Source organism: Gymnogyps californianus, chromosome 1 (genome assembly GCF_018139145.2).
Source record: "Gymnogyps californianus isolate 813 chromosome 1, ASM1813914v2, whole genome shotgun sequence".
Taxonomy (NCBI): Eukaryota; Metazoa; Chordata; class Aves; order Accipitriformes; family Cathartidae; genus Gymnogyps; species Gymnogyps californianus.
In genome coordinates, this window is record NC_059471.1 from 197,857,176 (window position 1) to 197,879,891 (window position 22,716).

General features: G+C 44.2%; 1 protein-coding gene across 1 annotated transcript; it reads left to right on the top strand.

The window, feature by feature from the left end:
- Positions 1-16,409: 16,409 nt before the first annotated feature.
- On the top strand, positions 16,410-22,173 carry PIM3 (Pim-3 proto-oncogene, serine/threonine kinase). The gene is made up of 6 exons (XM_050910825.1): positions 16,410-16,913; positions 17,254-17,363; positions 17,525-17,575; positions 17,902-18,265; positions 19,552-19,728; positions 20,592-22,173. Exons 1-6 carry the CDS (start codon positions 16,829-16,831, stop codon positions 20,774-20,776), a joined length of 972 nt encoding a protein of 323 aa, XP_050766782.1. The 5' UTR covers positions 16,410-16,828; the 3' UTR covers positions 20,777-22,173.
- The last annotated feature ends 543 nt before the right edge of the window (positions 22,174-22,716 follow it).

A 22,716-nucleotide genomic window follows, 5' to 3' on the forward strand; every position in this document is an offset into this window, starting at 1 on the left:
GGAACAGTGGCTGCTTTCATGACTCAACAAAAGATTTCAACAAAGGGTGAAAAGATGCATTCCTAAGATCATCTCCCAATTAGACAAGCATGGGTGGGAGCACAAAGGTGAAAGTAAAAATATACAGTCAACAATGGAGGGCTGGACCACAGTAGCTTTGACTTAAATAATCTCTTGCTGCCACTAAACAACACTCAAAAATGTGGCTCTACAGCAGCCTAAGTAAATCTAATTACTGACTGTTGCAGTCCTGCCTTTATCTTGCTGTTCCTGATCGGCTTTGGTGCTTGACAGACAAGGTATGTGTAAGTGCACTAAGTTTGGTTATTTCTTTGCTAGTCTAGTTCTATAATGACAGAGAGAGAAATCAGCCATGGTTCTACTGGGCACCAACATCAATGCAAGAAAGCAGTGGGAGCATACAACTGAATGGTGTGGGTAGAAGTAGGCAGGAAGGGGAAAAGAGCACTCCCTTCCACAGTAGCACTCAATTGCAGCGCAGTCAGGCATACTGAGACATATTGGGGAAATAGGTATTATAGGAAAATTGATGGTCCGTGTTCAAGGAAAGATCTACAGTTCCAGCAAGGGTGTTAGTTTTGAAGATAGAAGAAATACTAAGAGAAAGGCAGATGAAAAAAAATCTCATCCATCCTAGCACTTCACATACTTTTAACTGTACGTCCTGTAGCAGTGATGCTATCAACTCCCAACTTTCCTGACTGCCTCAGCATCTAGCTCCAAGAGGCTCCTCTCTTGATTTCCCAGAGCATAAGACCTTCAGAGCAAATCCACACACAGCCTAGACATCTTAGGGTGCACTTAGAGAGCTCAAGCCAGCCAACATCCAGAAGTCTGTGAACTACTGTGTCTTCACACCATGTCCATGCTCTTTTGCCTTTATGCATTCCCTATTTCTTCAAAAAATCCACAGTGTCTGAAAGACACACAACCCTCTTTTTCATAATATAGTACCGTTGGGACAAGTCATACTTCCAGGCATCTGTAAGCAAGAGTATCCTGGAAGGTTTTAATACACTATTTCTCTCTTGTCCTTCCCCTTTCATACAGAAGGAAAATGAGTAAGATTACCCCTTTGCCAGAGCCAATGAGTCTTACAACAAGGCCAAAAACTTTGGGGGAAGGCAACCCTACCTTGCGTATAAAATGTTTTAGGAGAGCCTTTTTTGTTCTTGGCAATGCATAATCACGTCTTTGGGAAGAATAGATGTCATCACCAAAACAAGGAGGAAACAATGTTCAACTGTTCCACCCTCAGATATCTTCAGAGACGTTAGAGAGGAGGTATCCTATTTGCTGATGCAGCTGCTGATGTAGATCTTCACCACTGGTACAGGAGCAGGCACACCAGGAACCATCGGAATCAAAGGCAATTTAATAAACTTTTACATTTGCAATAGAGTCCTGAAGTAGTAGGTATAGTCTGTAGTGGACCCTTGGTCCTTCAGAATATAATACTCATCCTGTTAGGGTATGAAGACATACTGAAGGCATACATAGTGGATTTTGAATACAAGACAGATTTCTCCCATCTAGTTTCTGTATGAAGGAAGCAGTAAGAAATATTTTGCCTGTTTCTGCACACTAAGTGGTAAGATGTACACAGTTTAATACACAAGTGTATCAGATATTGCTTGTGAGATGAAATTTCTGTCTTCATAAATGATGAAAGCTGTTTTGCTCTCGGACTTGGTATGGCATTCATTGTTACTAATACTATTATTATGGTATTTAGAAGTTTGGAGTTAAGAACAGACTCATTACAGTGACAATTAATGTAAGAGGAAAGCTTTTCTATTCACTTCTAATGCATTCCATGATTCTTTTTCATGCTCTTAAAGCACATCATGCCAGTTTGTATGATGTTATGAAGCAGATCTCAATATGTTATGACATTCTGTTATCTGCAATGTGTAATCCTCAAATCAGAGCAGGCAATGAATTGTGTTTGTTCTTTATACAATCCTTTCACTGATTATTATTTCCCGTCAAAGTGCAAAGTTCAGCAATATAGATAACCATGGACCCACACCAAAAAAAAGAAGAAAAATAAAAAAGATTGAGAGCAATACAATATAACTTGAAAAATGAAATTAAAACTGAAACCAAGTACAAGATATTTGACTGTACTCATTTAAGTCTATTTTTCAGACATATGACCCTCAAGGCTGATAAGTCTCTATTCTGTTACCTCTTTGTCCTGGGTATAAAGGGGTGAAAAAAAGGCCCATTTGCTCCAGCAAAATAAAGTATGCAATGGGAATCATAAAAAGCAATAGGACAGTAAGACCACAATTGCATAGATGTGTCTGCAATGATCTTATTTAAATCTCTCTTATAGCAATGGAAATCCTTTTGAATTCAGTGGAGAAAGTCCAGGATGTGAGAAATTAGAACTGGGCCTGAAATCCTTGTGAAGTGCTGTGGGAACAAACACAAAAGTGTCCAATGATATTACAAAAAATGGCAGCAGACATAACAGCTTCTCTTTTGTGAATTATTAGAGGTGGGCTGGCAGAACTGGTATCACTACACTTTGCCTCTTTTTACTTGCACAGAACTTAAAGAAACTATAATTAAATTATATTTTTATAACATAAGACTTATTATTCTTATGGAAAATCTCAGCTAAAACGACTCAGACTTGAGATCACTTTATCTTAATGATCAGACCTAAAAATTGTAGCAGACATATCAACAAGTGCGTCTTTGTCCCAAGGGTGGCAGTGGCCTTCTCAGGGGCAAGGCACTGAAGGAACTAATAAACATTAGATTTTAATCTGGTGCCTCAAGTCTGTAAGTGTCCTCAGACAGGTACTTTTTACACACCTAAAAATGGACTTCAACATTCACATCACGAATTTAAATCTTCTGTTTCACCAGAAAATTCATCTTCTATGAAACGGTATGAAAAGCAGTTGTATGGCAAGCAATACAACATTGACTCATTCTCTTCTTTTTGACTACAGGAAAGATTAGAAACTATGAAGGTTTAGATTTAAACTACAGAGACACTACCTTCAGCCCATGTATTTCACACATTTTCAAAATGTAGGAATTTATTATTAAGTTTCTCATATTTGTCTTTTTTTAAATATTAGTAATAGAGATATACCCAATTTCCCTGGAGACAGATGGCAAAGAACAGTAATTAAATATGGAATCAAGAAATGTAAAACAGAAGTTAAGAAAACCAGGTAACAGGGGAAATTAAAATTCTAGGCAGAAAAATTCCATGTTCGATAGGACTAAGGACAACTGATTTTTAATAAAAATCAGGAGTAAAAGAAATCCTAGTTCTTGTGAATGTTGCTACAGAGGTGGCAAGAATATCAATTACATCAGAAAAGGCAGATGACAAAATTGTTAATCATGCAGGAAAAGGCAGAGGTGTTCAGCATGTTTCTGTTCTGTATTTGGAACAAAGCTAAGCATGTCTTTGTACCATAAAATAAGGGTGATATATTTCCTTTTCCAAGATTAGCTAAGGATGATGTTGAAGAGAAGCAATTAAAAATAAGCACTGAAAAATAAGCAGGCCTGGGTAACTTTCTCCCAAGAATTCTAAAATAATGAGGAGTCATCTGGATCCTTGAGAATTTCAACATATTTTGAAGACTCAGAATTGGCTTTTTGTCTTGTCTTTTGGAATTTTCTTTGCCAATGCTTCAAAGAGATAAATGTTATGATCCAAGGCAAACTAATGGCACAGCTGCAACAGGACCACCAATTAAAGGGGGAATTGTTAATGTGTATTATTTTATCCCATGAAATATCAATTCCATTCATACAATCATAGAATTTAGGTTGGAAAAGACCCTTAAGATCATCAAGTCCAACTGTAAACCTAACACTGCCAAGTTCACCACTAAACCATGTCCCTAAGCACCACATCTACATGTCTTTTAAATACTTCCAGGGATGGTGATTCAACCACTTCCCTGGGCAGCCTGTTCCAGTTTGTATTTATATGGCCTAAATTTATATGAGGGCAGCATACAGTTGTGCACATTCCTGTTGGTTGTCACTCTGGAAGCACGGCTGATATCTCATTGAAGTGTTAGAGCAAGATGACTGCATTTATCTTGAACAATTTACTCAAAATGATGTACTTCACTGCTAGCTCCCCTAACTAAACAATATATTGGTGCTTCTGGGTGAAGCAAGAATAACAAGAGTGAAAGACACAGAGGTTCCCCATTTGAGGAGATAACCCAAACTCCACATAGTAACAGAGGCTGCAGTTCTTAGAGAAAGTACTAGATACCTCAGCCTCTGACCTTAGTTAGAACTGTTTGCACAGGCTTGCTCACATGTATTTTAAATATAGTTTCTGAACTAGTAAATATTGTCAGGCTCAGTACTGTGACCAAAGTCTGCAGAAGCAGAATACTGTTAGCTGTCCCTGTTATTTGTGGAAGCAGAGTGGTGCTTGTCATTAGTTTCCTTCTCGGGTGTCATCCAGAAAGAAGTCCTAGTCATCATTCTCCAGCCTAAGCAGTGCTGGGTACACCTTTGGCTTTTCTACTCACTTTCTTCCAGTCCAAGCCACTCAGTCTTTTTCAGTTTCCAGCTCCATCAGCCTAGCAATTATCTATAGCTTCTACTTCAGTACCAGCTAAAACACATTTTTAGCAGCATGTTCAATGCTGCTGCCAGCTCTTTCAATACATTTTTTTCTGTATCACTGTCTTAAATGTCTAAAGGAACTTTGTTCCTTTTCACCTCACATGAAATATACATTTTACATCCTAGTATAACAGTGTCCTTTCATACAATAAATGCAGAAATGACCTCTGGACCAGGATTTAGAGTCCAGTATTCCTCCATCACACAAGATTACCCTAACTAGGAGGGACACACTCAGAATGCTTCAATTGCGATTTCATTTGGAATTTAAATTCTCAAGGCTCAAGAATAATTCACACTGCCTACCCTCAAGAATCACTTTACTTTGAACATACTTGAGATCAATACAGGTTATGAGAGAACTCCATTTTTTTGTCCATGGAATCTTGTGCTCAAAACCACACACTCTTCGTCTCAGAGGGTGGATGCACTCAGAGTACCATTAGCCTGGTAACTGGAAGACCTTCCTAGGAAGCTACAGCTGTGCCTCTTCTTAATGCCAAGAGTCCAGAACACAGATCTTCCCTTCTTTTGTAAGGCCCTAACCACTGGAGTATTTTAGTACTTTCACCACAGGATGATGTTTCATTCCCAAGTGGATGTTGTTGCCCCCTGCCAAACTCTGAGTTAGGTGCCTTTTCAGACATACCCTTCTGCATGATGAAGGTCCACAGTAGAACTGAGGGTTGGTCAAAAGCGATTATCAAAATAACTCGAGTAACACATGCTCTTCTTCTTCAACCCAGGGTGGGCAGCCAGGATGAAAGCTATACACCTCATGCTTTGCATTTGGAAAGCAGAGTCTTTGGTCTGTGGCACAACCATCTCTTTCTTGTCTCAGATTCATTGCTGTTAACAGATAGTGAAAATTATATGGAAAGGTGGAAAAGATGTAATTAGGAACAGGGAATAATGAGTCTACCAGCAGCAGTCTTTAGCAGGACATGATCACAGGCAGTTTCCAACACACAGCAGAAAAGGAAGGGCTGAAGGACGGAGTTTTCAGGTGAATATCACTCCTGGAAGTCCAGCAGAGCTAAACAATTATTAGGACTTGAGTGTAAGGACTTATACTGGCTCACTGACGTAAACAGACTTGAGAATGACCTCAAGATACATCCTTACTTTCTGCGTAGACAAAAGCATGAGTTAGGTAGTTATGACTGTCCCACATGCTATATCCACACCAATCTGGTTAAGATTCTGATTGTGCATTCATGGAGCATCCGAAAATCTACAGTAAACAGAGAACACACATAACATCTTACAGGAACACAGTTACTGAATGGTAACAGAAAGAGTTATTCAGCCGTCTAAACTATTAGATGCCTGAATATTTTCAGATAACAGCATATCTAAGGCTTCCACATAGGAAAATGACAAAGTAGATGACACCAGATGACAAAGGACCTGCACAACAGTCATATCATTCTTGAGCAGCAGTAGGAGGCCAAACAGGATACCCTTGCCATCCAAAATGGCATCTTTTTACATACTTGAATTAGTTCCTAACTGTGCATAAATACTAACAGAAAACTGAGTCCCCACCTCCTCAAAATCAGACCCTTTGGAAGGCTCTCCATATACATACAAAGCAAGAAAGTCTCACATCTGGTCTCAAAAACTTGTACATGGGAAAGGAATAAAAGATAATATGGCTAAAATATTCAAAATGGACCTATTGTCTTCTATGTTGCAGCTTTTGCTGTCCAATTTTGTTATCTTTTCTTGTTTTTGTGTGGACACATTTTTAGATCAGGCATAAGAGACTTACCAGCTTGAAATATGAGTAAAATCATCCTTTCAGAAAGCTTAATTGTTCAATTGTAGCATATTTGTTGTTAGATTTTAACAGTTAGGAAGCAATTAAAAAAAACCCTCGATAAGATACTGATTAACATAACATAAACTACGATAATCTTTAAGAAGTCCATGGAAACACAACAGAAAAGGAAAAATTATGATCACAAAGTTAGTATACTACCACTGATAAGATACACAGTAAAGTGTCCTTTGATCACACAGTCATATGCGGTTTATGGTACATACCTTAGTTATCTATGAATAAAACATTGAGCAAGGACAGTCACTACATTTTTAATTATAGTATATATGTTGGAGTGCATTCAGCTGAGCCTTGATCAAAGATCGTTTAATGATACTCATTCCTTCCCATCCTTTTTTTAATTTTAGTAGTACATTAACAAACCAGGTATCAACTTTCTCTATATGCTAGATGGAATTGTTCTTCTCATAGACTTGATCTGACTTCGAAAAATAAAAAGTGCGGCCTATGCTGACAAGAGTAATTATACTTACAGAAAAATGTACTCAATACGTAACCTTTTCCTCCGCATGAACTTCTGTCGTCAACTACATACATCAGCACAGTATTGAGGATCCTTTGTACACAGGTACACACACCAATTCAGCTTGCTAATGATACTGTCTGTGTCTGATACTAATGAAAGTAGCAGTGACTAGTGACAGTTCTGCAGAAGACTACGCGTGGGATGCATGTGCAGGACTGGAGTTTTCGATGGTTAATAATTACATTCCTTTAGCTTGGCAAAGACCAGGAACACTGGCAGTTTGTCAATCAGAAAGCTGGGGCACACCCATTCAAAGTAATCTAGTGGTTCCCTCCTGTACGTGGTTCAAAGGACAGATCTTATTTCTGTGATTACAGTAACTTTACAGTAGTTTTCTCATTACAGAGCGGTTGAGAATCTGAAGCAGAGAAAGTGGAGATGGAGGCACACAGGAAGTAATAGTAAGGTAGTAGGAAAGTTTTGAATGCTCTTACACTGTTCAATTTTGGCTCATGAAGCCTTAACTAGGAGCTTACGTAGCCATAAAACTGGTTGAAAACTTAAAATGTTGTTCCAAAGTGCATCTACCTATTGCACTTAAAAATGTGAACTTATTCCATCATGTCCATATTACAACTACTATATTATTATAACAATTCTTGATTTAACTCCCCCACCACCAACTGTCCTTTCAGTCTCTTTTAAATGACTCCTCTTGCTTTTAAAATCAGAAATATATCTCTATGTAGAGTGGAAATTAGTAGCATAGGACCATATAAACATATAACATTTTGTTTCACAATGTTGGTATTATAAGTTTGGTTTTAAATTTAGCATTAAGATTCAAGACAGATCAAGTGAAGAGCTGACAGCTCTGTATATTAAGTCTTTTTTTGCAAGTCTTCAGTGATTTTATTATTTATTATTATCATTATTATTATTATCTTCATAATCATTCAAAACCAATTAAACTTTTCTATCTGTTCTCAAGTATAGAAAGACACATTAGTACTGCCACTGACTTTTGTAATGAATTTATCATTAACAAATTACTGAATTATTTTACTGGGAGCACAGCAATGTGCCTTTTGGATCAGGTCACAGATCCAATGGAACGATCTAAATTTTATAGCTGTGATGGTCACAACTCAGATAAAGCTTTCATATATTTATCCTTCACATTTCAAAATTTTCATACAAGAATTTTGAAAAGGGAAGCTAGCACAGAATCTAGTTCAATCTGTATTCTAACACTTCTTTAAAACTCAAGAGACACAAGAACAACGCTTTTTTGCTTCAACCCATACAGTAAATGTCCCTCTAAATTCATAGTTTCTACACGAAATCCTGAGATCATCTTCCAGTGTTCCGGTGTTTCTCTAATTTTAACTGAAGGATTCTAACTTTAACTGGAGGATTACGTATTGATCTACTTTTGCAACTTGCTATTTTTTACCAAATAACAAAAAAAAGTAAACCTTGACCTTTTTTTTATTACTTGTCTTTTTTCCCCCCTCAATTTTGTTCGGTGCATGCGGGCAAACATAAAATTCATAGAACACTTTGTGATGTCTTACTATTTCCAGCGGTACATAGATTATAGGCTGAAAACTACTCATCCAGTCTATCGCATTGAACAAAACACCGGGATCAATTTTTCACATCATTGCAGTGGTTTAAGTATAAAACTACCGAAACAAACAGAATTAAGCCAGCCAAATACAGGACTTTATTAAGAATTGTCTTGTTACAGAAACTATTCCAGCACTTTGTCTCACTCTATACAAAGACCCTAGAGCAGGCAGAGGTGGACCACCTCCTCCTTACTCACATTCCTTATTCATTGATTTGCCAATGTCAGTATCAACTTATTCTACAAGACAGAAAGCTGGTTTCCACCTTGAAACTTGAGACTTAATAGCCCTTCTATTATTTTTATCCTCCAATTATAATTCTGAATATTCTTGTTATCCCTAAAAATACAATACTCTTTTTAATCTGGTTACATTCTTGGCCTTTGTGACTTGGCAGTGAGTTCCACGGTCTAATTACAAGTTTTATAAGCAGAGGTAATTACAGGTCGGAGTTTTTTTTATCAGTTTTGAATGTTACCTTTTAATTTTCCTTGATGTTCCTGAGCTCATGTTAGATGACAGAGAACATGCTCATCTAATCTACTGTACCCAGACCATTATTTTACTGCATCCCCTTTCTTAATCTTCTCTCTAAAGTGAAAAAAGGCCTAATCTTCCAAAAGAGGGTTTTGTTCATATCCTCAGTCATTCTCATTACCCTTCCTTGATCCCACTGTAGTTCTCCAACACATTTTTTGAAATGGGGAAAACAGCTGCTGAAATTCTGCAATCTCTCTACTGAACCTGTGCCTCCTGCATAACAGTGGAAGATGAGGTCCTGAGAACTCAGTTCTGTGGAGAGCCATGCTCTTTGAGTCGTAAATATTAATGCTGCAGAGACTTTCCAGTCTAACTTCCCTTGACACAATGTCATGGTATCTAATGCAAATTCTGCATCAAATCTCTAAGTTCTTTTTACGCATGAGCATATCTTCAATGAGCCTTATTTTAAATCCAGTTTCAATATGAGGTCTTCAATTAACAGAGGACTACATCCACAGTTACCCTCTGTTACCTGTCCGTACTTTACTTCTATAGTTTGTTTTCTTTCAGTTCCCAGGCTGGGAAACTCTTCCTGTGTGAGACTTAAAGAGCTATCAAATACTAGGTGGGGAAAAAAAATAAATAATTTGTAGATACTTCTAGACTGTGATGGTAAGAGCTTACCTCTTAACCTTCTCCCAAATAAACAAAGTAGATTGAGCTATTAAAGTTTCATGTTTTAAGACACCAGTCCTAGACTTTTTATTCTCCTTGAAAGCCTTTCCAGTTTTTCAACCCTCTTTTAACAGTACCCCAGTACTGATCTCACTAACGCTGTATCAAAGGGGTTACATTCTTTAACTACTCTTAAATTAATACTCCCCTGATAAAATGTCAGTGTTCACCCCCTTAGCTTACAAGTGTCCTCACCAGACAGGTCGTTATTTCTACAAGTGTCCCATAGCCCTGTCCATGGTTACCACATTCCTCCATAATCTTTTATATGCAAAGGCTATTTCTCATTTCTATTATTTATGTTACTTCTATCATGGAAGTGCCTCCATCACAGATCAGATACTTCTACTGTTCCACACAGCAAATAAAAAGATGGTCTTTAACTCAGAGGTATCTTTGGATTGATCCCCTCTTATTCCACCCCTCCAGGTTGAGCTGAACACATTTCACCAAGAACAAAGTATATCGATGGGCAGATTAATCTTGACATTAAATACAACCTATTAACTACATGTTTGTGATTTCATCTGCCATTCTCCATGAATGCTGAAATACATCCTGTCAGCTCACTAGTAACAGAAGTTTAAGATATTTCTCAAAGATCCAGAGTGTACCAAAATACGCATCATCTTTTAAAGTCTGGTCATATCTTGTTCACTGATTTATTCATCACTTATTACTATCAAGTCCTAAGTCCTGATTGTCTCAAAGGAGCATCACTTCTGTAACGATCTAATAATGGTTATTTTCATAAAGTCCCTGTTCCAAACAGCTAATCGGACTACTGACAACATCTATCTGTATATATTGTATATAGCCTGATCTGAAAAACAGTAATTGTAGTTATATTAGACAGATTAAACTTCTAGCAACGTTCCCAGTGGCAGATGGCAAATAGGTAATCTCTGCTGATACATATGTATCATCAATGATAGCATATAAGTACAACCAAAACTGTATATCTGTGTGTCTAGGAGGGGAAGCAGGAGATTAAACAATAGGTATATACTACCTAGACAGGATGCAAAAAAATCCTGTTTATTAATGTAGAAATATGAACTAAAACAGAAGTTTAATCTCTTAGTGGTAGCAGTCATCTTTGAATTCACTCAGTAGTTTGAGTGATAAAGGAGAAAGAATGTACCGTATCTGGAAATGTAAGGTCTGTTACTGACGGCATTGTCAACACCTTTATCACTCATAATTCCAACAATGTGTTCTTTAAATGCAAAGAAATAAAGAGAGGTTGTGGGTTCATAAGACACACTGGTCAGAACGAAAGCAGTGAAGTTACTGAAAAAGTGTCCTAACAACCTGTCTGCAAGACCTGGCAGAGTCAGACATATCTGTTATCCATCCTAATTGGCAAGTAAACAGGCAGGTATAGCAGGGGCCTGCCTTAGCGGTGCAGTGAATATATGACTGAGCTCAACAACAAAAAGGAAGCATATGGGAGGTGGAATTGGGGACATGACAAGGAGGAATACAGGAGCATTGCCCAGGCATGCAGGAACGGAATTAGAAGGCCAATGCTTGCGTGCAGTTAAAATTGATGAAGTATGTGAAGGGTAACAACACTTTTGCAGCAAAATGGGAGACTGAATAAAATGTAAGCCTGCTGCTGAATACAGCAGGTGACCTTGTGACACAACACGCAGGTACTCAGTGTCTTCTTTGTCTCAGTTTCTACTGGCAAGGTCTGCTCTCAGGCCTCTCAGAGCTCCATGTCAAGTAGCAAGGATCAAGTTAGGGTCTATTTAAACAAGCTGGAAATGTAATACAAGTCCATGGGATTGGATAGGATACATCTGAGAGTACTAAGACTGCCAGCAAATGTCATTGGAAGGGCACTCTCTGTCTCTTGTGAAAGGTCACAGTGACCAGAGGAGGTTTCCGACAACTATAAAAATGTTATGTCTGTCTTAAAAAATTGCAAGGAGGAGGATCTGGGTGATGACAGGCTGACCAAGCTTCTCTCAGTTGCTGGGAAAATTATGGAGCAAGTACTCATGGAAACCATTTCCACTCACACAATGACAAGAATGTTACTGAGAACAGCCATCTTGAATTTCCCAAGGGCAAATTGTCTTTAGTCACTCTGATTGCCTTCTACAACTACATTACGGGCTCTCTGAGTGAGGTTAGAGTAGCAGGTGTTGTGCTCCTTCTCTTTAGCAAGGCCTTTGATACAGTTTCCTAGTGTCTTTGCAGCCAAACTGGTGAGATATAGGTGGACTACAAGGTGGGTTAAAAACTGACCAGATCATCGACCTCAAAGGGTAACTAATAACTGTTTGAAGTCCAATTAGCAGGTGATTCCAAGTGGTATTCCCTGGGATCAATACAAGGGCTGATATTATTTAACGTTTTCATCCATGACCTGCATGATGAGACCCTTAGGAAGTACAGGGCGACACCAAATCAAGGGGGGCTGTTGGTATACTGGAGGGTGTAACTGCCATTCAGGGAGACCTCAACAAGCTGAATGAGTGTATAACAGATACATCTGTTCTGAAGCTCCAAAAAGATAAATACAAGGTCCTGCATCTGGGACAGGATATACCTACGGAGGAGTGCAGGCTGGGACTAACGGTTCTACAGGAGAGGACCCAGTGGACCACAAACTGAACAAAGTCAGGAGCGTGTCCTTCTGGTAATGAAGACTAACCACATCTTGGACTGCATTAGCAAGACCATAGCCAGGAGGTCAAGGGAGATGATTATTGCCCTCTATTCAGCACATACGAAGCCACGTCTGGAGCGCTGTGTTTAGTTTGGTCTCTCACCAAATAAAAGAGAGACTGAAGAGAGTCGAGTGAAAGGTCATTAAGATGGCGAGGAGCTTTGACATACAAGGAGGTTGAGAGACCTGAGAATACCAATATTCTTATCAACTTTAATTGACTTTTACTGCTAGAGCATTCTTAGCAGCATTCCTTAAGGTCACATTATGTGAGCAGATGCATTTTGGTAGTCCCATCCAGAAGACCTACAACGGCTATAGGCATATATTAGAGCGCATTAATGTCACCAGTGCAGTACCTGATGATGTGCCACAGCAAACTTTGAACAGGGTTCCATACAGACATTATAAGGCAGCCTGAAGGTGGTACTGTCCCTGTGCTGCAAGCAGAAACTCCCATGGATCTTCCATATTTCTGTGCCTGACAAACTCAGGCCTGCTCAGGGACTCTTGCACAGAAAAATGACTTGTACATCAAAGAACAAACTGGCATCCTACTCATGAGTGATTTTCCATTTATAGTTGCAAAGCCACTGCTAAAGAGGTCAAAACTAGTTTATAAAATATTTCTGCAGCTATAATTGTTTAGGACCACTGAACTGCATGTTCCAAGCCAGATCAAAAGGACCACCACAAACTCATGAAAGGCTTATGTGTAAAGACAGGGTAAATTCCGTGTCTGGGATCCATCTGTAATTCTGTCAGACCAAGAGTCCTTGTAGCTGTATACAAATTAAATGCCTGTCTGCCAGAATTAAGTGAATGAAGAACAAATACCCCCCTATCACTTTTTTACAGTAACTACCTTGTTTTCTTTAATGTTAAATGTGAAATACCCTTCCTTTTACACTGTTGTGAAAATACAAATCAGATCGGCAGTTATACCAATACCAGACATTGATCGTGGTCTTTTTTAGATTACCATTTTGCTTCAAACGTAGATGTGTAAAGGTATGCTATATTCTTTTGACTCAAAGTATTACAGCTGATACAGCTGAAGAAGATGTAGCTTAAACTCAACAGGATTTTGAGGAAACTCTGTATTATTTTCTTGAACAGGTTCAAGGCAAGTATATCACTGATTTACCATAGATTGACAACACAAAGATGGATTTAAGAAATTGCAAATGCAGTTGGAATGAAAAGGCCTGATGTTTTTACGTTTGCAGACTAGTGATACATGCATGATTTTTCATGCTTAGCCATGTAAAAAAAGCAGGAATTAATAACTACTTGCAGTGTTAATTCCCTAAATAATTAGCACTTATGCATATTAATATTTAGTGCCAGTTTTCTCTCTGTAAAAATATTTGCTATTTCAATAACCAGAGATCTCATTTTGGAAGTGAGAAACAGTTCCTCTCCGTTTAAAACAATACTCATAACAAGACACTGACAAGGATTATAGCAAAAGGCAGATACAGCTAAATTCTTTAAAATAAACCTGGAACATGTATTGCGAGATCATGAAATCTTCCTAGTGTTTGTACTTTTTTACATTTCAGCAGCAATAAACGTAAGTATAGCATGCATATGCCATTATCTGGAGAAACTTACTAAAAACTTATTTCATGTGATTAGAGATAGCAAAAAGGCAGGATATCTAACACCAAAAAAAAAAAAAGCTTTCTTATTGCTTTATCTGGTAAATCCAAATCATGAGCCGTAAGAAAAAAAAAGAACGTAAACATGAAACCTCCTGAATTCTTCAGCTGCTCAATAAACCGAATGGTTTAGTTTGGTTTCTCTGCAAATACCATGGTGTGTACGAGAGGTAGTAACTTTCATAGCCCAACTGATCTAGCTTCAAAAAACACGTTCTGGGACATGAAGGGTTGAAACTGCGCCTGAAAACTTGACCTTTACATCAGCTGGTCTAATCTAATAAAAGATATTACCTCTCCCTAGAAGCCCTTGCTTTGTTTATGGGCATGACTGCCTGAGATTACAGCAGCACTATTATCAGACAATGCCAACTGCAAGGCTCTCCCAGTGCCCAGGGTGGGAAGGACTGCCAGCTCAAGTGATTGTCCAAAAATACTCTCACGTTGGGGATCCCCGTGCAGCACCGGTATTTCCAACTTCACTATTACTCAACAGAGGGAACGTAAGACGCTCCCATTATGCACCTGGGACTGCGGTGGCGTAAAAGGGGTGGCAGTGCCAGGGATGCGGAGGTGCTGACCGCTTCCGTTGTCTGCAAACGTCGTGGTACTCCCCGGTTGAGCTTCAGCCTTGCGCATCTGCACGCCATTTCTCCACTTACACGCGTCTGGCTAGTAGTCTAAGTAGCTGCTGGAACAGTTATTAAGATACTGTTACCCACCCAGCACAGCACTAATTAATTTCCAAATCAGTGGCCCACAGCTTTTGCTGGACAGACACTCGGCAAGATCCCCCCAATGCCCTCGGGCTTTCCTCCCCCCGCCGGACTCTCCCAGCTGTCTCTGCCTCCCCTCAGGCGAGGCCGGTGCCGGGGGCCTCACGGCGGCAGCGCCCCAAGAGCGGCTAACGGCCTCCCCGCGACCGCTCCGGGCGCGGAGGGGGAAGCCTCACGGAAAAGGGTGCCTCACGGAAAGCCTCGTCGGAAGGGGACACTTAAAAGCTGCCTGGAAGTCGGCCGGGGAGGGGGAGGCCGCCCCCCGGCAGCCGCCCCCCGGCAGCCGCCCCGCCGCCGCCGCCGCCGCCGCCGCCGCCGCGCCCCGATTCCTGTTGATGCAGCGCCCCCTGCGGGGCGGGGCGGGGCGGGCGGCGCTGCCGGGCGGCTGAGGACCCGAGCAGCCACAGGACCCGGGCAGTGGAACAGCTTCGTGTCCTTTCCCGGCGCGGCGCCGGAGCGGGGCGGGGGAGGGGAGGGAAGCCCTCAGCTCCTCCGAGGCGCGCCGCCGGGGCACCGGCGCCCGCCGTCGCGCCGCATCGGCCCCGCGGGGCTTCCGCACAGGGGAGCTGACTGACAGAAGCAGGCGCGGAGGGCAGGCGCCCGGCGTGTCGTCCCCCCCCCCCCCGCGCTGGCACGCCGCCGGGCTGCGCCGAGGCGAGGGGGGGCAGCGGCGGGGCGAAGGAGAAATCGCCGCGGAGGGCGGGGGGAGCGCGCCACGCGTTACTTCGGCGAGCACCGGCTTTCTGAATAAGCGGGCTTTGACACGCCGCCGCCGGGGGCTGCCTGCACCGCAGGCCGGGTCCGCCGAAGCTGCGGCCCGCCGTGCCCCGGCGATGGCGGCGCTGGCAGCGCCCCGCCCCTGCGCGGCCCCAGACGCAGCGTCTCGGCCGGCGCGGCGCGGAGCGACCTTCCCGCAGCCGCGGGGCGGGGAGGGGCCGCGCCCGGCGCGCCGCGGCATTCCCGCCCTGCCGCCTGGCCTCGCTCCGCCGCATGCAAATGAGGCCCCTCCTCATTGGCCTCGCCAGTAGCCCTTTGAAAAGGCGCCCCGCGATTGGCCGCGCGGAAACGTTAACGCAAATAGGAGAATCTCCCCCCCCCCCCCCCTTTTTTTTTTCGCCGCTAATGTGTGCTGCGTTCCTCAGACAGTCTGTAACTCTGCGCGCCGGTTACTACAAATAAGTAGTTCCCAGCCCCCCGCCCTCCCCCCGCCCGCCCGCACGATGGGGCGGGACGGGAGGCTGCAGTCCCGGCCGCCGCACCGCGGGCGCCCCGGCGCGGAGGGGAGGGGGCCGCTAGGGCGGTGGGGAGAGGTGTTTCCCCCCTCCCCCGCGGAGGGATATCCTCGGCGCGCTCGCCGCGCTCTGCCCGCACCAAAATATTGGGAGTTAAGAGGCGGCTCGGCGGCGCCGCCGGCTCAGAAGCGCGCGGGCAGGCACGGCGGCGGCGCGGTTCCTGCGCCCGCCACGGCTCCACTGCGGCGCCCAGCCCGCTCCCCGCCGCGGCGGCCCCCGCAGGGGCGGGTTTCACGCGCGGCCCCGCAGCCCCGGACCCGCCTGCCTCCGCGGAGGGCTCTGGTTCTGCCGGCGCGTCCCTGCGCCCTGAGCGGCTCTCGCCGGTTAGAAGAGGGGGAGCGGGAGCGGCGCCCTCGCCGACCGCCTTTCGCCGGAGGACTTGGTGCGCCCGCCGCGTGGATCTGTGCCGGCGGGGACCCCCGAGGACTCCGTCGGTGCCCGCTCCCGGCCGAGGAAGGAGCCGCGCAGAAGGTTTCGGCGGCCCGCCGCCCTCAGCCGGCTCCGGAGAGAGGAGAGCCGCGCCGCGCCGCCGAGCGCTGAGCCGGGAGGACGCCGGCGGTGCCACTGCGGGGGACTCGCCGTCCCCCCCCCCTCGGAAGATGTTGCTCTCCAAGTTCGGCTCGCTGGCTCACATCTGCAGCCCCACCAGCATGGACCACTTGCCGGTGAAGATCCTCCAGCCAGGTACGGCGGGGCCGGCGCAGGGGCTGGGGTGTCCCCCTGCGAGCGCAGCGCGCCGCGCCGGGCGGGGCGCGGACCGGCCCCCTGTTACCCGGGGTGCTTGGGGCCGGCGCCTCGCAGCCCCCGAAACTTCGGGGTGCGTTTTTTTTTTTATTTTATTGAAGAAGACAATTTATTTAAAAAAAAAAAAAAAGCCTTGGGCAGAATTGGGGCAGCGCCCATAATACGCGTCCACTGGGCAGATCGTTTGGGGGCTTTTTTTTGTTTGTTTGTTTGTTTTTCAATTTTTGACGAAGCGCGGCTGCGGACACTAACGCGGTGTGTTTCCCTCTCGTTTCCCCAGTGAAAGTGGAGAAGGAGCCGTTCGATAAAGTCTACCAGGTGGGCTCCGTGCTGGGCAGCGGGGGCTTCGGCACCGTCTACGCGGGGAGCAGGATCGCCGACGGCTTGCCGGTGAGGCGCGGGATGGCCGCACAGCGCTTCCCGGGCGGGGGCGGCGGGCGGGAGCGCGGCGCGGGAGGCTGCGGGCGCGGCCCGGCCCGGCCCTCCGCGGCGGGGCGCAGGCTGTGCCCGCCCCGCCGCTCACGGCGCCTCCTTTTCTCCTCGCTCCGCAGGTCGCCGTGAAGCATGTGGTGAAGGAGAGGGTGACCGAGTGGGGCACGATTGTAAGTACCCGGGGGGGGGGCTCTAGGGGTGCTGCGCGGCCGCGGGGCTCCGCCGCGGCGGGGCTATTGTGTGGGCGGCGGGGCCCGCCCCGCTGGCGCGGCCTCTGCGTCGGGGGCGGGGGGGGGGGGGGGGAATTTGGCGGGGGTTCGCCGCCGCAGCGCCGCGCCCGCCCCTCGGACTGCGGCAGCGGCGGAGGGGGCCCGCCGGCCGCGCCCTCCTCCCCGCCCTCCCCGCGCCTCCCCTCCTCCCTCCGCTCAGCGCGGGGGCGCCCTGGGCCGCCCCTGCCCCCCCCCCCCGCTGACCCGTACCCCCCCTCTCTGCCCAGAGCGGTGTCATGGTGCCCCTGGAGATCGTCCTCCTGAAGAAGGTGGGCTCCGGCTTCAGAGGGGTCATCAAGCTGCTGGACTGGTACGAGCGGCCCGACGGCTACCTGATCATCATGGAGCGGCCCGAGCTGGTGAAGGACCTCTTCGACTTCATCACGGAGAAGGGTGCCCTGGACGAGGAGACGGCCCGCGGGTTCTTCCGGCAGGTGCTGGAGGCGGTGCGCCACTGCTACGGCTGCGGCGTGGTGCACCGGGACATCAAGGACGAGAACCTGCTGGTTGATCTCAGGACAGGCGAGCTGAAGCTGATCGACTTCGGCTCGGGGGCCCTCCTCAAGGACACGGTCTATACCGATTTTGACGGTACGTGCCCTCCCCGCACCCGGGGCAGCCCGGCTGCGCCGGCTTCGGCCAGACCCCCGCATCCCTCCCGGGGTGATGCCCTCCCTACAGCAGCCGCTTATCCCGTTTCTGGCGCCTGGCAGTAGCGAGCGGTGCCTCTGACGCAGGGGTTCATATCAGGTCTATCGGTAGTGGAACCTTTCGACCCGAAGCGGCTTAGGGGGTGTTCAGTTGCGTAGGAAAGAAGCGATTCCAGGCAGTGACGCAGCAGTTTATGTTTCCCTGTCTTGGAAAAAGCGGGTTTTTTTCCTAGAGGGCGATCTGTTTACATGGAGGCTTCGCCAGTGTCGGATGTTTCCATGTGTGGATATGCAGTTTTCATATGCGGTGCTTTTTTTAACTTGAAGCGGTAGCTCCCCCCCTCCCTTTCCGCCAATGTCCTGGAAATCCCGCATTGCAGATTTTAAAGCGATGGGGATAAATACGCTCCCTGGAAATGACTAGCTTCAGGGCCGGGCTCGACGCTTCAGAGATGGGAAAGCTGAAAATAAGCCTGCGTGTGACAGGGGGGAGTATTTCCCCCTGCCCTTTGAGTGTGACTGATGTAACGGGGGGGGGGGGGGGAGCGGGGGACACGAGTCTTTTCCTCCCCCCTCCCCATCCTCCCAGCTGCCGCACTCACATCTGTTTGTTGTGAAACCCGAAGCCCCGCCGCACGTGACCCTCAGCATCACGAATTCCCGGTTTTGTTTGGTATCCAAGGAGCCCGCGGGCACCCGGGGGGCGGGTTGGGAAAAGCTGCCGCAGAGAAGCCCGAGGGGGGCCTTAAAAACGTAGAAATCGTAAGCGGCCCCATTTTGTTTACTGCCTTGCGGAATTGGATAAAGCAGCTTAGCCCCGTGTAATACGGGCAGACCTGAGTTTCACCTTCTTGCCTCCCCGCCAGCCCCCTTTGTCCTTTTGTGTCTATTTTTGGTGATGCTGCAGACGCCACGTGGTCAGTGAAAGGGAGCTTGCCTCAGTAAACAGTCAGCTGATGGGGCTGTGTTATTCCTTGCAACAAAATAGCACAACCGGATGGGCCAAGTCTTGTTGATGGTGTAACCCCGCAGATGACCTGAAATTACACCACTGGTGGCTTTGGCCCATAAGAAATTTAAAGCTTTGTTGTTGTTGTTGTTGTTGTTTTTTTAAACTCCCAAATGACAAGTTTATGAATTTAATTTAGCTGTACTAGAAGGATCTGAACAATGGGGAAACACTCTAAACCTTGACTTTAATTCCCCCCCCCCCCCCCCCGCTTTTAGGAACGAGAGTATACAGCCCTCCAGAGTGGATCAGATACCACAGATACCATGGGAGGTCAGCAACGGTATGGTCTCTGGGAGTTCTGCTGTATGATATGGTTTGTGGAGACATCCCTTTTGAGCAAGATGAAGAAATCTTGAGGGGGCGATTATACTTCAGGAGAAGAATTTCACCTGGTGAGTTATATAGGGGTCAAGTGGGGGCTTTTTTCTTTTTTTTCCTTCTTTTTTTTCCTTCTTTTTTTTCCTTCTTTTTTTTCCTTCTTTTTTTTTTTTTTTTTTTCTTTTTTTTTTCCTTCTTTTTTTTCCTTCTTTTTTTTCCTTCTTTTTTTTCCTTCTTTTTTTCCTTCTTTTTTTTCCTTCTTTTTTTTCCTTCTTTTTTTTCCTTCTTTTTTTTCCTTCTTTTTTTTCCTTCTTTTTTTTCCTTCTTTTTTTTCCTTCTTTTTTTTCCTTCTTTTTTTTCCTTCTTTTTTTTCTTCTTTTTTTTTCCTTCTTTTTTTTCCTTCTTTTTTTTTCCTTCTTTTTTTCCTTCTTTTTTTTCCTTCTTTTTTTTCCTTCTTTTTTTTCCTTCTTTTTTTTCCTTCTTTTTTTTCCTTCTTTTTTTCCTTCTTTTTTTTTCCTTCTTTTTTTTCCTTCTTTTTTTTCCTTCTTTTTTTTCCTTCTTTTTTTTCCTTCTTTTTTTTTCCTTCTTTTTTTTCCTTCTTTTTTTTCCTTCTTTTTTTTCCTTCTTTTTTTTCCTTCTTTTTTTTTCCTTCTTTTTTTTCCTTCTTTTTTTCCTTCTTTTTTTTTCCTTCTTTTTTTTCCTTCTTTTTTTTCCTTCTTTTTTTTCCTTCTTTTTTTTCCTTCTTTTTTTTTTTTTTTTTTTTTTTTTTCTTCTTTTTTTCCTTCTTTTTTTTCCTTCTTTTTTTTCCTTCTTTTTTTTCCTTCTTTTTTTTCCTTTTTTTTTTCCTGTACATTTGAGCTTGTACAGGTGGACTTTTTTATTCAAGATTTTCTTTTTACTTTCCTAGTCTAAAATTGCTTTTTTTTGTTTGTTACAGAATGTCAACAGCTGATCAAATGGTGCCTTTCGCTGAGGCCTTCAGACAGACCAACACTTGAGCAAATTTTTGACCATCAATGGATGCACAAATCTGAAGTAGTGAAGTCTGAGGACTGTGACATAAGGCTACGGACCCTTGATACTGATGTATCTAGCACAAGTTCAAGTAATGAGAGTCTGTGAATTACTAAGGACCTCGCACTGGGAGGGGAGCTACAAGCAGAAAGACCACAGTGCTGCTGCCAATACGTAGGAGGGGCTAGAAAAATGCATTCATTATTCTGTAGTTGAATCTTTGTCTGAGGGACTTGATTTTATTTTCCCCCTTTGCTGGTTTCTGCTTTGGAATGAGAGATTTCCTTTGGAAACGCTGATGTTTGGGAGTTGCAGGCCAGTACTTAGTCAAAGACTGACCTTGTTAAGAAAGCAGTGACCTCTTGAATACATGGTAAACTTTTTTGCTCTCATAGAGCCTGGACTAGATTTTATTTGCTTTTGAGTGCCTTTTTGAAAGCTGCTTCAGTGGGACTTTCTTTTTTGAGCTGTGTATGTCCAAAGAAGATCCAGTTCATTATAGGAATTTGCTCCCTTTAGACTCTGTGCTGGAGGAAGCAGCTCCTATGATGCATTGGAGAACATGTTCGGTGATTGAATGAAGTAGTCCCATCCACTGGTGATGGAATACTTGAACACAGACATTTCACTCCTGCCCCCCGGCCCTTTCCAAATCCAACCCACCTCTGCTGCTCAAAATATTTCCTATAGCCTGCACAGAAATATGAACAGGTATATCAGCTTTTTTATCAGAAACATTTATTCATGTTTCCTTTTATCATCTCTACCATTGGGCATGAGAAGCCCCTTTCTCAACTCCCCCTGGCCTTTTGTCACCCTGCGAGTCTTAAAGTATGTATGGGCATGTTGAATGCACAATCAATGCAATATTCAAGGACTTTACTTTTTTTTCCATACCTGTATAATGTGTTTATGTAAACTTGTTTTTTTTTCCCATGTACTATACAGTTATTTATTGTTTGGAGTTTAGAAGACCTCCCACAGGTTTCAGCTGTGGCTATTTATTTTGTTAATTTATTTGGTTAGAGTTATTCAACACTGTGCTTTCCCCTCCTTCTCCCCATGGGAATTCTAGTGGTTTGCCCATGGCACTTTTTTCTGCATTCCTGTCAACTTTTGTTTAAAAAGAAAAAAAAATTCTGACCTTATCAATTTTTGTTGGAAGATGGAAAATTGTTGTACAAAGTCTAATTTAAGGGAAATAGAATGACTTTTTAAAGTTAGTCAGTATGCCTTTTGTCTGGTATTATTGTACCAGAAATGTAAAGTAATGCTGTTTGGAAGGGTTTTAAATTATTGACATTGTACAGTCTCCGTGCATTGGCTCTGGAAGGTAGAGTGGCAGAGTCATAAACCTTAATTTATTTTAATAGCTGTGTTTCTGTGATCTGGTTGCATTTATGCAGCTTGGATTTGGATTTTTTTCTTCTGTTTAACAGTGTGAAATGTATGGAGATCATATTTTTTATACAGGTATTTCAATTAAACTTTTTTTGTATATAACAGTTCTGTGTTTGTGTGCTCTCTTCTGTCTTCACTGTTGCTCTTGATGTCAGCTGGGGAACACGTATTCTGTTACCTTCTTTGTCTTGTAAAGGTCTACAGCAGCTGACCCGGAGTTACTAGGTCTATACTGTTAAGCAGTGACCATTTTGGAAGAATTAAGCAATCCCTCATCTTGACTGTATCTACTTCTCGATCACTGTATTTGATGTTGAACTGGAGAAAGTGTACAATACAATAGCTCTAATGGCCTACATAGAAGGGAATTGGCCAGTAATTGTGGGGGTTTTAACTCTCTAAACACTGAATAACTGAAATACCACTGCATTCATTGTCCTGAAGTATAACAAGGAAGGATTTTTATAGTCACTAGTAGTTACTGTTTTCACAGTTGACATGTTTACTTTCCATTACATTCAGTTTCCTTCCTCCTGCTTACCCCTTCCTCCCGGGGGTGGATGGGGATTTCCTGTGCCCTTACAGGAAAGGGACAGCATTCTTTGAGAGCGGGGGACTGTTTTGCTTCAGCTCCCTTAGATTATCAA

Coding starts and splice junctions, on each gene's coding strand:
- PIM3 (XM_050910825.1), top strand. CDS start 16,829: ATGTTGCTCTCCAAGTTCGGCTCGCTGGCTCACATCTGCAGCCCCACC. Junction 17,364..17,524: donor GGATCGCCGACGGCTTGCCG/GTGAGGCGCGGG, acceptor CTCGCTCCGCAG/GTCGCCGTGAAGCATGTGGT. Junction 18,266..19,551: donor GGTCTATACCGATTTTGACG/GTACGTGCCCTC, acceptor CCCCGCTTTTAG/GAACGAGAGTATACAGCCCT.